The sequence below is a fragment of the Eriocheir sinensis genome, chromosome 4 (genome assembly GCF_024679095.1).
Source record: "Eriocheir sinensis breed Jianghai 21 chromosome 4, ASM2467909v1, whole genome shotgun sequence".
In the NCBI taxonomy this organism is placed as follows: Eukaryota; Metazoa; Arthropoda; class Malacostraca; order Decapoda; family Varunidae; genus Eriocheir; species Eriocheir sinensis.
This window is the reverse complement of record NC_066512.1, coordinates 21,984,612-21,999,284: the sequence shown is the minus strand read 5'-3', so window position 1 is coordinate 21,999,284 and position 14,673 is coordinate 21,984,612. Positions and strand designations below refer to the sequence as shown.

Below are 14,673 nucleotides of genomic sequence, written 5' to 3'. Positions count from 1 at the left end.
CTTCTAACTTACCTACTTCGTTTCCTCTTCTGCATCCGTCTTTTTTTTTATCTCATCCTTCCATTCTTCATCCTTCTTCTTCTTCCTTCATCTTCTACCTTCTTTAGTTTCACATTATTTATCCAAGTCTTCTTTCTCCTCTCTTTCCTCTTTCCCTGATTCTTCTTCGTGTCCTCTTCCTTTCCTTTCCATTTCCCATCTTCTAATTTTCCTTTCCTCTGTTCTTCTTTGTTCGTCTCTTTCCACTTTTCTTTATTTCATCCGTCCTTCCTTCCTTTCTTCCTTATTTGCTTCCTTCCTTTTTTTCTATCTTTTTTCCTTATTTTTTTCTTTCTTTCTTTCTTTATTCTTTCTTTTTTTATTTATTTCTCTCTCTTTTTTTCTTCCTTCTTTCACTCCTACCTTCCTCCCTCCCTACCTTCCTTCCTTCTATCATCTCTTCCTTCTCTCCTTCCTTTCTTTCTTTCTTCCTTCCTTCCTTCTTTCACTCATACCTTCCTCCCTCCCTACCTTCCTTCCTTCTATCATCTCTTCCTTTTCTCCTTCCTTTCTTTCTTCCTTCCTTCCTTCTTTCACTCATACCTTCCTCCCTCCCTACCTTCCTTCCTTCTATCATCTCTTCCTTCTCTCCTTCCTTTCTTTCTTCCTTCCTTCCTTCCTTCCTTCTTTCCTTCATCTATCTCACTTACTCCTCCTCCTTACTCCTTCCTTCCTTCCTTCCTTCCTTCCTTCATCTATCTCACTTACTCCTCCTCCTCCTTCCTCCATCTCTCTCTTCCTCCGCTTCCTTCCGACCATCACACATTGCTACTTGCCTCATTTTCTCCTCCTTCCCCCTCTCCCCCTTCCTCCCCGCCTCCCTCACCTGGAATTTAGACAGGTGAGCGTCATCTTCACCTGTCCGCGTCCTTGAGGTGGGGGGGAAGGTGTGGGTGGAGGGGGGCGGAGGGGAAAGGGAGAGAGGGGGAGGGTTGGGATGGGGTGGGTTTGTTTTGAGGTCAAATTGGGCAGGATTAAAGAGACAGACAGACAGACAGACACAGACAGACAGACAGACAGACAGACAGACAGACAGACAGACACACAGACAGACAGACAGACAGATCAAGAGTAACACTGATGAAAAATTGAACGAGATGAGAGTCACTGGAAGAAGAAAATAACAGAAAAAAACGAAAATACTACAACATAATAACTACCTGTGTTCTTTTTTTCGGATATATATATAGTTTGTGTACCTGTGTTTTTGTCCGTGTAATTCGAGAGAGGCCAAGGTCTGTTGAGCAAATGGAAGAAGAGAGAGAGAGACAGAGAGACAGAGGGAGTAAAAAAAAATCCACCCGCCCGCCAAGCAACCGATCATAAAACCGAGCGAGTTCCTGTGCATAGGCGCCCCAATTTACCTCTTGTGATGACCTCATGCTTCCCTCTGCCAGGAGACTCCTCAGCTGACGAAGGTTACGGTTTTTTTTTTATGGTTTTGTCTTCGTCTTCGTCATCGTTGTCAACGTTGCAATAATCACCTTAAATTCCTCGTGTACTTTTTTTTGTTTTCTCCTGTTATTTTTTTTATGTTCTTCCTTGTTGTTATTATTAGTATTAGTATTAGTATTAGTATTTTATTTGTTATTATTATTTATTTTTATTTATCTATCTATTTATTTATTTATTTATGTTGTTACTACCATTGCTATTACATTTTCTTGTGTCTTCCAGCGCGCCATGTAGTTCGAAAGAAGCTTAGTGTTACATTTTATCAATTTGTCTCATATTTCATAGAACCCTTAAATTGCTGTTCAGAGCACTTAGACACATACACGCACAACCCCCCCCCCCCCACACACACACACAGAAAGAGGTATACTACACACACACACACACACACACACACACACACACACACACAGAAAGAGGTATACTTCACACACACATATATACATCAAGCACACATTATACACACACGCACACTCGCGCGCACGCACTCAAAAACGTAAATCGCCCGGACTCACTGGACATCTTCGCGGCGATTTGCAAGCAAGAAGCGTGACGGAGTAGGCGTGACGTGTGAGTGTGGGGAGAGGGGGGGAGGGGAGGAGGGGGTCAGAAGTACGAAGATTCATCATGGCGCTCATCTTCCTCTTCATCTTCATCCTCTACTGCAGCTCCTACACCCTTCCCCCCCCTCCCCCCCCAACGCCCACACACAGGCCATGCTACGAAAATTTGCACGTCGGAAAAGGATTATTATAAGCCCAAAGAGGAGTGTGAGGGGGGGCGGCACAGAGCGAAGGGAAGGAGGGAATGAGGAGGAAGAGAAGGAAGTAGAGGAGGAATAAACGCCGTGTATAAGAATGGATAGATAGATGAAGAAAGAGAAGAGAAGAAAGATAGGTAGGTTAAGGGGTGGAGAGAATGAAAGGACGGAGACAGAGAGGGGAAGAGGAACCGTGAAAAAATAGATAGATGGATGAAGAAAAGGGAAAGAGAGAAGGTAGACAGAGGGGTGAAGTGTTAGAAAGGACGAAGACAAAGAGAAGAAAAGAGGAAGGGAGGATGCAGAAAGACGAGGAGGGGGAGGAGGAAGAGAAGGCGTGAAGGAGGATAGGAGAGAGAGGGAAGGAAGGAAGGAAAAGGAGTAAAAAAACGAGGAGGGACGAAGATATATGACTCCTGAAGGGGAAATCTTAATGGATGACGAGAAATATAGCTGGCAGGGGCAAGGGCCGGATGAATGCCATATAGGTAGGTGGCCCCTGTTCGAATCCCCCTCCCTCCCAACCTTCTCCTCCCCACCTAAAATTTCAACGTCAAGGCCATCTGTCCAAGAGGAGGAGGAGGAAAGGGGAGGGGGAAGAAGAGGGGAGAAGTGGAGGAGCAGGAGGTGGCGTGAATCCGGTGCAGAAAGAGAAGACGAAGGGAAGGAGGAGGAGGAAGGTTTGGGGAGGGAAGGAGAGCAGCGGATGGAGGGGAAGAAGGAGGGGAAGGAAGGTGCATCTCCGTCAGGATAATGTCGTCGGTATGTTTATTGAGGAATGAAGGGAGACAAAAAAATTATGGGATATATAACACGAGTGGAAAAAGAGGATCTGTGTTATGTGCGTGCTTGGCTGATTGTTGTGGTTGGGGGCTTCCTTTGTGTGTGTGTGTGTGTGTGTGTGCCTGTGCCTTTGTGTGTGTGTGTTTGTGTGTGTGTGTGTGTGTGTGTGTGTGTGTGTGTGTGCCTGTGTGTGTGTGTGTGTGTGTGTGTGTGTGTGTGTGTGTGTGTGTGTGTGTGTGTGTGTGTGTGTGTGCCTGTGCCTTTGTGTGTGTGTGTGTGTGTGTGTGCCTGTGCCTTTGTGTGTGTGTGTTTGTGTGTGTGTGTGTGTGTGTGTGTGTGTGTGTGTGTGTGTGTGTTAAGATTCGCCCTTCGATAAGTTAGCCTCGACAGTCACACCATCAGTCATTTGAAGTTTTGGATTCTGTTAATAATACTTTTCATTCTGCAAATCTTCGTGAAAAGCCGAAAATTTTGTGGGTTTCGTGTTTTCTTTTCTATTTGTTTGTTATTATTATTATTGTTGTTGTTATTGTTGTTATCGCTGTTTATTTCTTTTTTAGTTTCCCTGTTGATTCTGCGAGGCACTTATGTTTGTTTTTCCCCGCGTGTTTGTTTGTGTGTTTACTGAAATTGAGCAGCGGTGATCCACGAGGCAAGGGAAGGTCAAGGCGCTTCACGTTGCATTTCTATCAGTTACGCACGCACGCACGCACCCCCCCCCCAACACACACACACACACACACACACACACACACACACACACTCAGCTTACCTTTTCAGAACACGAGAATGAGATGAAGACTCTTGAATAAAAATCATACTCATTTATTTATTTATGTATTTTTTTATTTATTTTTTATTTACCTTATTTTTTTTCTATTTTTATTTCATTTCATTTTTATTATTATCTTTATGTATATGTTCATTTATTTATTCATTCATTTATCCGTTATTATCTATTGTCTATTTTCTTGTATTTGATTATTTGTTTTATCATATGTATTTTTTTTTACAGCTAAAGACACAGCTCAAGGGCAACACAAAAAGGTGTAAAATAAAAAAAAGCCCGCTAATCGCTGTGTGTGTGTGTGTGTGTGTGTGTGTGTGTGTGTTCAGTAAAGGCATATGTACACGGACACACTACATATCCTAAGTGAGTATGATGAAAGACCTCCACATTATAGTCACATTGTTTTCAGCTTTTCACTCAAACTAAGGATCCACGAGACGGCTATAAACAAACACTTCTTCCTACACGCAGTCACACACGCCTTATCTTCACGTTGTATCTCCTAACACGCTAATCAAAACCAAGCGGATTTATCAGTATCAGACGTATCAGTAAAAGAATATAAGGAAAGGCTCCACATTATGGCCACACATTTTTCAGCTTTTCACTTACACTAAAAGGAACCACGAGACAGCCATAAACAAACACTTCTTCCCACACGCAGTCACACACCATCACATCACGCCTTATTTTCACGTCGTATCTCCTAACACGCCTAACAAAACCAGCAGAATTATCACCAGCCAACCAGTACTTACCCCTTCATGAGATTATTGTTTCCTGCGAGCACAGCATTACAAGGTTATCATACAAACTCTTTCCCCGCCACTCCCTTCTACGAGCACAGACCCTGACCGTGAACCTCATTTTTGCTCCTCCTGCCCTTTACATTTGCTCCAGTTTCCCATCATTAGGTTAACGTTTTTATCCCGTTTCGTCTTGCGTTACCACTTAGGAGCGTGTGTGGTGCCCCGGGCAAGGAGGAACGGACGCTGGCTGGAGGAGGGAGAGAGGGAAGGAGGGAACGAATGTGGAAGGAAGGAGGAGAGGAGAGGGAAGGATTATTACTAGGTTAACGTTTTTATCCCGTTTCGTCTTGCGTTACCACTTAGGAGCGTGTGTGGTGCCCCGGGCAAGGAGGAACGGACGCTGGCTGGAGGAGGAAGAGAGGGAGGGAGGGAACGAATGTGGAAGGGGAGGAGGAGAGGAGAGGGAAGGAGGGAACGAAACAAGGAGTGGATGAGAAGAGTAAGAGTGAGGACTGGTGACGCCAGATTATCGTATCAACCCTTGTATTTACCGTTGTTTTGACACTTATCTATAGCAAAAAGGCACTAATAATTAAACCTTTCAACGATAACTATAAATAAATGTAGTTATTGGGGTAGAGGAGGCAGTTTATGGGTCGGAAATTGGAAAATATAAGATGTTGAGTACGACAATCTAGCAACGTAGGTGAGGACTGAGGGATAGGCTGTCAGACTGTTGGGGGGGGAGGGGAACGTAACGGAGTGGGCACGCGTGTAATTCACCTTGGCTTGACCACATGATAGACTCGCGATCCCCAGCCAGCACCCTCCCCGATGAAATATGAAGCTCAAGAGTGACGATTTTTTATTTATTTTTTTTACAGCTAAGGAAACAGTTCAAGGGCGTAAAGAAAAATGTTAAAAAAGCCCGCTACTTACTGCTCCTGAATAGAGGTCAAAGGAGTGTCCAAAAAGAGAGGTCAATTGCGGGAGGAGAGGTGTCCTGATACCGGGTACGACTTAAACCTCACACCCACACACACCCAGGAGGCGGAAAACGACCCCCGACTGTCACTGCTGGGTGGACTGGGGGCAAGGAGTAAAGAAGACTACCCATCCGTCTCCACTTCGCCCGGTAATCGAACGTGGGACCTCTTGATTGTGAGGCGAGCGCGCTAACCACTGCACTAAGAAGATGTGTGTGTGGGGAGGGGGTAATAGATAGACTGACAGACAGACAGACAGACAGACAAACTAGGGGCAGAGAGGCAGACGTTCAGGTATGATAAAAGAAAAATAAATCGCAAAAAGACTGTCTCAAGAAGATACTTAAAGAAGGAGGAGGAGGAGGAGGAGGAGGAGGAAGAGGAAGTGTAGGACAACGAGGAGGAGGTGGGTCAGTAGGATACATCATTAGTGGGGGTTACGAAGAGCAGGAGTAAGGGAGGGAAGGAAGTGGAGAGTGGAGGAGGAGGAGGAGGAAGAGGAGGAGGAGGAGGAAGAGGAGGAGGAGGAGGAGGAGGAGGAGGAAGAGGAGGAGGAGGTGGAGGAGGAGGAGGAGTTGGAAGAAGAGGAGGATCTGGTGATGGTATATAAAGGGGCTGGAGGAACAACAGGACAGACAGAGACTTTTGATCCCTCAGAGGTAAGAAGTAAGTTTTGTTGTGTTCTCCTTTTTTTGTTTAATCTCTGCATCATCATCTTCTTCCTCCTCGTCCTCATTCACCTTCTCTTTGTCCTCCTCCTCCTCTCCCTCTTCTTTGTCCTTCTCCATATTTTTTTTTTTTTTTTGCATCGTGATCGCTTCCATTTTTCACAGCTGACTCACCACAATAACAACCACTTCACAATCCATATATTATTTCCATTATTTTTTTTTAAGATGAACATGATACATATTCTCACCCACTTCACTCACTCACTCACTCACTCACTCACTCATCACTCACTCACTCACTCACTCACCTAACCACTCACCCACACACTTATTCACTCACTCACTCATCACTCACTCACTCACCCGCACTTATTCACTCACTCACCCACATACCCATGCATTCCCTCACTCACTCACAAACTTATTAATACCATACCTCCCTTTTCTTACGTTACTCATTCAGTGTTATAACCTAATCCCTGACACCCCCCCCCTCTATCTCTCCCTCCCTGTCTTCACCTTACCGTGGAACCAGGATTCTTCGCCACTCGTGACAAGAACTGTGTAGCGAGCGAAATGATGGTGCCCCGCGGTGTCCAAGTGATGGTGGCGACGGTGATGGCCCTGGCGTTGACGGGGGCATGGGCGCAGTTACCCTCGGAGTTGGATAAATACTCTTACATGAAGGTGAGTGTGGGGGGAAGGATGGGTCGTTGTGTGGGTGTTAGGTAGTAGGGATGGGTGGGTTGTTATGGGTCTGTGCGTGGATAAGTTAATGTTTGAATGAGATATGAGTGTTTTAATTTACTTGATCTTGTTTATTTCCATGACTATTTCCACGTTAACATTAATTATACTTCTTCCAGTGTTTTAAAGCATTAGATGGAAGGTAGGTAGTGTTATTTTAAAGGAGAGGAGGCAGCATAAATGAAAAAAAAAAGGAGGAAACCATAAAAAAACATTGGTGTTGCTCCTGGAAATAGTGCAAAGTGTTGAAAAAAAAATCCATGGCAGAGGGTCAAAATCATTCGGAAAGGTGCCATTGTGTTTTAATATACCTGATCTCTTTATTGCTTGATTTCAATTGTTGCACTTATTCCATTTCCAGTGTTTAAGTTTGTTACCTCGATCTTTATCAACTATTATCATTTATTTATTTACTTATTTACTTATTATTTTATTGTTATTTATTACATTTTTATTATTCTTTATTTCAGTTCTTTTACAATTATTCCATGTCAAGTATTTTAGTGTGGTAGCTCAGTTTTTATCAACTTTTTTTTTTTCTTTGCAGTATTTCTAACAATCACAAGCTAGCACTTTCTGTCCTAAGCGATTTGTTTCAACTTCCCTCCATCCCTTCCATCCTTTTTTGCATTTATTTTATGGCTAGGGTTTTAATGTGTTAGGTGAGTCCTTGTCAACTTTTTTATTACTCCTCCTTGTAGTATTTCTAACGATCTTGCACCTCCTGTCTTGTTAGGCGATTTGTTTCACTTCCCTCCATCCCTTTCCTCTTTTTTGCATCGATTTTATGGCTAGGGTTTTAATGTGTTAGGTGAGTCCTTGTCAACTCTTTTATTACTCCTCCTTGTAGTATTTCTAACGATCTTGCACTTCCTGTCTTGTTGGGTGATCTGTTAAATTCTCCCTCCTCCTCCTCCCCTCCCCCTTCCTGTCGTGGCTTGTGTTTCCTGTTTTACGATTCGTGATTCCGCCCCAATTTGATTTTTTTGTCACTATCTTCCCTTCCGTCCCCGGCTGCTACTTCCTTTGTTGGTAATTCCGGCTAAATTCATTCTTCGTATTTTGTTTTCTGTTTATTTCGTCGCTTTGTGTATGTGGATAATCTTACTTCATTTGTTGTCAGATTATACAAGTCTGTTGTGGTATGTTCACTATCTATCTATCTATCTGTCTATCTTCATTGTTTCCATCGGTTCTGAAATGGTAGTTAAGTATATCCAAATAACATCTCTATCATTTTTTTTTATCCGTGAATTTAGACTCCTGCAACTACTACTATTACTACTATACCACTATCACCAACACCACTTCGATATCATAATAAACAGAGCCTCCTATACAGCACCATCCCTCCTCTCCCACGGTCTCTTATTTCTGTGGGTTGGTGTCGTCTGCAGGTGATGATGTCGTGTCTGGGGAGCCGGGCTGTGATCGAGTGGAGGCGACAGATGATGACGGCGACGGAAAAGTGTACTGGGGGACCGCTGGCCGTCCCCCCCACCCTCGACCTCACGCAGTACCTGGTGAGTGATTAGTTATTGCTAGTTAGTTAGTTAGTTAGTTAGTTAGTTAGTTAGTTACCTGGCGAGTGCTTATCTATACTTAGTTTGACTGTAATGGAGAGAGTTCAAAAGCAAAAGAAAAGAAAGAAAAGCCCGTTCGCGCTGCTCTTGCAAGTAGTTGATTGCATGAGTTTCAGAAAAAAGTGTTAGAATCAAAATTTATTGGTTATTCAGTTAGTATATTAGGTACGTAGGTAGACAGGTAACTCATCCATTAGACATTTATATAGTTATCAATTTAGTTAGTTTGGTAGTTGGTGAATGAGTTAACTTTTCACTTAGTTAGTTTGTTTGTCATTTAGTTAGTTAGTCAGTCGTTTAGTCAGTCAGTCAGTTAATTATTCAGTTAGCTAGTTAATTAATCAGTCAATCAGTCAATTAACAGTTTTTCCCGCGTCTCTCAATAATACCCTTTTACTTCACTCACTCACTCACTCACTCATCCATCCATTCATTCACACATCTTTCATCTACTTACTTCTTGACACATTATAAGCACCCTCACCTTCACCCGTTATCCATTTCATCCACACCCTTTAACTTATTCCCCAAACACATGCACTCCCCAACAAGACCCTTCTCTCACTCTCCCTTCCTTCCATTCCATTACAGGAGAAGCTGGGAGTCACCACGCCCGTCACGCCCACCTTCATCCAGTTCCCGGTGTACCAGGCCCCCGCCCCAGCCAGGTCCCCGCAGTATACTCACGTGGTGCCCCAGTACACGCAGGTCGGCCAGCTCTACCAGCCCTACCAGTACAACACCCCGTACCAGGTCTACCAGCCCAACCAGTACAGCCTCGCCAGCCAGTACCTGAAGGGCTTCCTCGGCTTCAGAGCGGTGAGTGGTATACACCTGGGTTAATTACCTCGGTGTTGCCTCAGGTGCTTCATTACCTGGGAAGAGTATATTAGGATGGTTAGTTTTTTTATGGGAAAAGAGAAAGATGAAGGGTTAGAAAGTGTTGAACGAAAACGCCCACAATTCGTCTCTTCTCCTCTCCTCTTTTCTTTTTTTCCCTCTTCTTCTCTCCTCTTTTCTCTTCTCTCTAATATGTCCAATACTATTCCAAGCTATCTTACGTGTCTGAGGGTTGATTCTTGTCTTTGGGAACAGAGGCGCGGCTCGGGGGGTGAGGCGGAGGATGCCCAGCTGAAGGAGGCGCTGACGGCGAGGATGAGCAACATTACCTGCATCCTGAGGGAGGTGAAGATGGTGAGTCACATCCAGGACCAATGAACAAGTTAATGAGTGAGTGGATGAGTGAGGGAGTGAATGAGTGAGTTACTGACTGATTGAAAGTGAACTAAGAGATGGTAAATTAGGGTTAGAAACAGCCATGAGTGAGTGTGAGTGAATCAAAAGACGGTAAAGCAGCTGGGAGGAGTGAGTGAGAGAGGAAGGGAGTGAGTGAGTGAGAGCAAGATGGGAAGTCACACCCAGGATCAGCCAAGTGTGACTCACGTGAATAAGCGTCACCCACGTTCACAGGACTAATGGCGGATCCGGGTTATGTTATCTTAGGCTCGGTTTCTTGTTGCTATGCTTGGTAAGGTTTGGTTAGGTCCTCAGATTTCGTTTGGTCATCTTAGGCTGTGGCTGCCCTAACTATAGTGAAACCAAATTGTCGCGTCCGTTGTGGCGAAGGCTCCCGCGGGTCCTTTCCTCCCCTCTGCTCTGCCACACAGTCTCAACACCTGTCTCTTCCTCTCATATGTAAGCTATAGGTAACATTTGAGAGGAAAAAACAGGTGTTCGGACTGTGTGGCAAAGCAGAGGAGAGGAAAGGACCCGCGAAAGCCAACGCCAAAACGGACTCGACAATTTGGTTTCTTTGGTGTCTTTATCAGTAAGTGCAACCCCTCCTCCCTTCACCTGTCCCTCTATATCATTGTGCAACATCTGGTAACCTTCTACAAAATAACGATCAACAGCCATAGGGATAGCCAACAAAGACTACACAAAGGAGAGGTCGATGCAAGAGGGGAGTGTCAGGCCGCCTCTCCTCCCGAAATTGACCTATCTTTTGGCCACTCCTCTTGACTTTTATAGGAGCAGTGAGTAGCGGGCTTTTTTTCATTATTGTTTTCCTTTTTTTTTGCCCTTTAACTGTTTCCTCTACTGTAAAAAAAAAAGTCACCCCAACCCATTGCCTAAATTACCACGATCATCATCATCATCATCATCATCATCATCATCATCATCGTCATCCCTCACCCTCCTCCTCCCTATCACCAGCTGGACGCCAACGACCAAGTGAACTACGACCACGTGCGGCAGGAGATCCTCGGCCTGGTGGCGGGGGAGCTGAGGGAAGAGTTGAGCAGCGCCGAGGGCTCCTGCCGCGCCTTCTCCCGGTGCCTGCCGCCCCCCGGACCCGCCGCCCACCCGGTAGCCCGCCACCTGGGCCAGGCCGTGGTGTACTACAGGTGCCTGGGGCAGAAGATGGTGAGTATTGAGGGGAGGAAGAGAGAGAGAGAGAGAGAGAGAGAGAGAGAGAGAGAGAGAGAGAGAGAGAGAGAGAGAGAGAGAGACACACACAAAAACACACACACACACAACACACATACACACACCATCCCACACACACCATCCCACACACACCCTTCACACCTTCCCGCAAACACACACTCTCCCCCCCCCCCCCACACACACACACACACTTCCCTCCTGCACCCCCACCTCCCCGTCTCCCCTCACACTCAAAACAAACATCACAATCTTAGCTTGACTCAATTATGAAAAAAATAAAAAGCAAGCAAGAATAGATAAGAGTCAGAACACATACACAGACAAACTAACGCAAATCATCTAACCTCTTCCTTCCCTCTCTCCCTCCTTCCAGTTGTCGGGGTGCATGCGAAACGATCTGCGCAAACTGGGCTCGGAGATCGGCTGGCTGAGTGGAGACATGCCCCTTGCTAGCTTGCTCGAGACGCCCATCCTGCAGCAAGTTGAGGACATCATGCTAGGACCCTCCGGCATCCCTGACCTCCTGCTGTAGATGACCCTCCACCCCCCCCCCTCCTCTCCCACTTATCCTTCTTCCTTCTCTTTGTCTCTTTAAATCTCTTCTCTCTTCAAGTTTCTTCAACTCTTCCTCTCTTCCAGTTTCTCTCTTCCTCTCTTCCACTTCTCCCCCATTCCCATTTTTTTTGTCAATCTATATCTATCTATCTATCTATCTATCTATCTATCTATCAGTCTATCTATCTATTTATCTATCTAGTCTATTCCTCTCTTCCAGTCCCCCCCCATTCCCATTTTTTTTCTTTGTCAATCTATATCTATCTATCTGTCTATCTGTCTATCTATCTATTTATCTATCTATTCTATTCCTCTCTTCCAGTCCTCCCCATTCCCATTTTTTCTTCGTCAATCTATATCTATCTATCTATTTATCTATCTGTCTATCTATCTATTTATCTATCTGTATCTATTTATCTGTATCTATCTATCTATCTATCTGTCTATCCATCTATCTCTCCCAAAGTGCAGGTGAGAGCAAGGTGTAGCCAGGTAAAGTAGTTGTTTCAGTGTACACCTGAGTCTGCCGAATATTTAGTGAGTCTGCGTGAGTATTTAGTGTCTGCTTGTGTGCGTCAGGAAAACTTATAAGTGTCTAGCTAGGCCTTTAGGGAGTCAGTTGCCTTGAAAGGGAATCCTGTTGTTGACATTTCAATAGTAAAAATCGTACTCTTGTATGTGTGTGTGTGTGTGTGTGTGTGTGTGTGTGTGTGTGTGTGTGTGTGTGTGTGTGTGTGTGTGTGTGTGTGTGTGTGTGAGTGCAGGCGCGCACGCACGTATTGCCATTTTGCTATACCTTGTTCTTTTCTAATACGTCAAAGATTTGCCAGAATAAGCTGAGCGATGTTTATTAATACCCTTCTGGAGGAGTACCTTTAAACCTGTTGTTCCTACCAGTAGTAACGGAGCTCATTTGCCTGGATTTTCCCCACTCTTTCAAGTCTTTCAAGTCTAAAAGCAAGAGTATTAAAGACATATAACTGGAAAAAGGAAATCAGGTTATTGGGCTTGTATAGCTTGTTGTGTTGAAAGTGAGAGAAGTTGATAACGTGAACCAGCAGCCTGCAATGATCCGTGGTGATGTTGTGTTTAATAGTATGTTTTGCGATCCTGTCTTAGTCTGACTACACACACACACACACACACTTGTTCACGCACGCACGCACGGACGCACGCAAGCACACACACACACACACACACACACACACACACACACACTCACACACAGTTGTACACGCTCTCACGCAAGCACGGACGCACTCAAGCACACGCATACACATACACACACGCACACACGTAAGCACACACACACACACACACACACACACACACACACACACACACACACACACATGCACTCACGCACACATATACACATACGCACAATCGCACGTACATACATACCCATGCGCACATATGCACACACGCACGAATGCACTCACTCACCCACGTTCGCCCACACACACACACACACACACACACACACACACACACACACACAAGCATACACACACACACACACACACACACACACACACACACACACACACACACACACACACACACACACACACACACACACACATCAACAAATATATATATATATATATATATATATATATATATATATATATATATATATATATATATATATATATATATATATAGATATAGATATGCATATCATGAACGGGTTGTATTAGTCTCGAATATGTTAGTGAGCCTGATCGCTCTCCTATCTCGATATTTTGCTTGATTCATTGGGCGCTATCTTATAATTAACGCTAATGGCCGTAAGATTTATGTAGAGTCATGATTATTGTCGTGGTTGCTACGTTGCTACGAAAAACATCACAATAACTGCATTTCAACGAACTGCTTCAGGGGGTCACTTATACAGTTTTCTTTCGGGAGCTCCGCCTCTCCTCCAGCGGCTTGTATGGCAACGATTGACGTCATGTGAAGTGTTTGTCTGTCATGTGGCACAATGTTTATGGCTTACATTATTATTATTATTATTATTATTATTATTATTATTATTATTATTATTATTATTATTATTATTATTATTATTATTATTATTATTATTATTATTATTATTATTATTATTATCACTAATATTAACACTCATTTTGTTATTATTATTATTGTTTATTGGAAAAGAGAACACATCAAACTATAAATACACTACCTATTGTATATATAGATATTTTGTTGACCCTGCTTGGTGTGTGTGTGTGTGTGTGTGTGTGTGTGTGTGTGTGTGTGTGTGTACGCGTCTTGAATCCAACAATAACGAGATTTAATTGTTTATTCTCGTATTGCCCTGTTTACCTGCTGGAGTGTCTGTGTGTCCCTCAGAGAAAGTATAAATGGTAGGCAGGCGCCGATGTAGTCATGACTGATAAGAGACCAATGACTTTAGCCCTCTACAACGCTTAATGTGATATTTGATAGCTATAGTTTATCATAGTCCTCGTGATTATCTGCTGCCTCCCACACCGTTCTCTTTGGGGCTCCACGGGACATGACCATCGAAGTTGAGGTTTGTGTGTGTGTATGTGTGTGTGTGTTGGTAGAGAGAGAAGCGTAAGATAACCTGATAATATGAGTCTGATTGATTATAACTGACAATAAAGAGGGGGAGATTGAAGGGAGGAGGTGAAGGTGAGAACTTGAAGAGTGGGAGGTGGGGAGAAGAAGCGGTGGTCTGAAGAAGATTAAAAGAACGAGAAAACAAAACAGGAAAAAATAAAGGAAAAAAAATATTGGTATAGGTCTCAAATAGGGAGGTTTTAAAAGGATTTCTCGTCCGTGAATGCGTCAAGGAGTGAAAGCGAAAGCGAAGGAGGTGGAGGAGGAGGAAGCTAGAGAAGAAAAATGAAAGTGGAATACCGTTTGGAGTACGTAAAATGGTTGTAGAGGAATAACATAATAAATAACAAAAGTAACTGTGGATATTCCTTCTCTATCTATCTATCTGTGTGTGTGTGTGTGTGTGTGTGTGTGTGTGTGTGTGTGTGTGTGTGTGTGTGTGTGTGTGTGTGTGTGTGTATTAGTCTGATATATATTTTTTTTCATTTCTCCAGTAAATATTGAAGCTG

General features: G+C 43.9%; 1 protein-coding gene across 1 annotated transcript; it reads left to right on the top strand.

The window, feature by feature from the left end:
• The first annotated feature begins 6,132 nt into the window (after positions 1–6,132).
• LOC127007724 (uncharacterized) lies at positions 6,133–13,050 on the top strand. The gene is made up of 7 exons (XM_050878977.1): positions 6,133–6,221; positions 6,769–6,920; positions 8,378–8,503; positions 9,155–9,382; positions 9,659–9,757; positions 10,781–10,990; positions 11,388–13,050. The coding sequence occupies exons 2-7, from the start codon at positions 6,810–6,812 to the stop codon at positions 11,544–11,546; spliced, it is 933 nt and encodes a 310-aa protein (XP_050734934.1). The 5' UTR covers positions 6,133–6,221; positions 6,769–6,809; the 3' UTR covers positions 11,547–13,050.
• Positions 13,051–14,673: the final 1,623 nt, after the last annotated feature.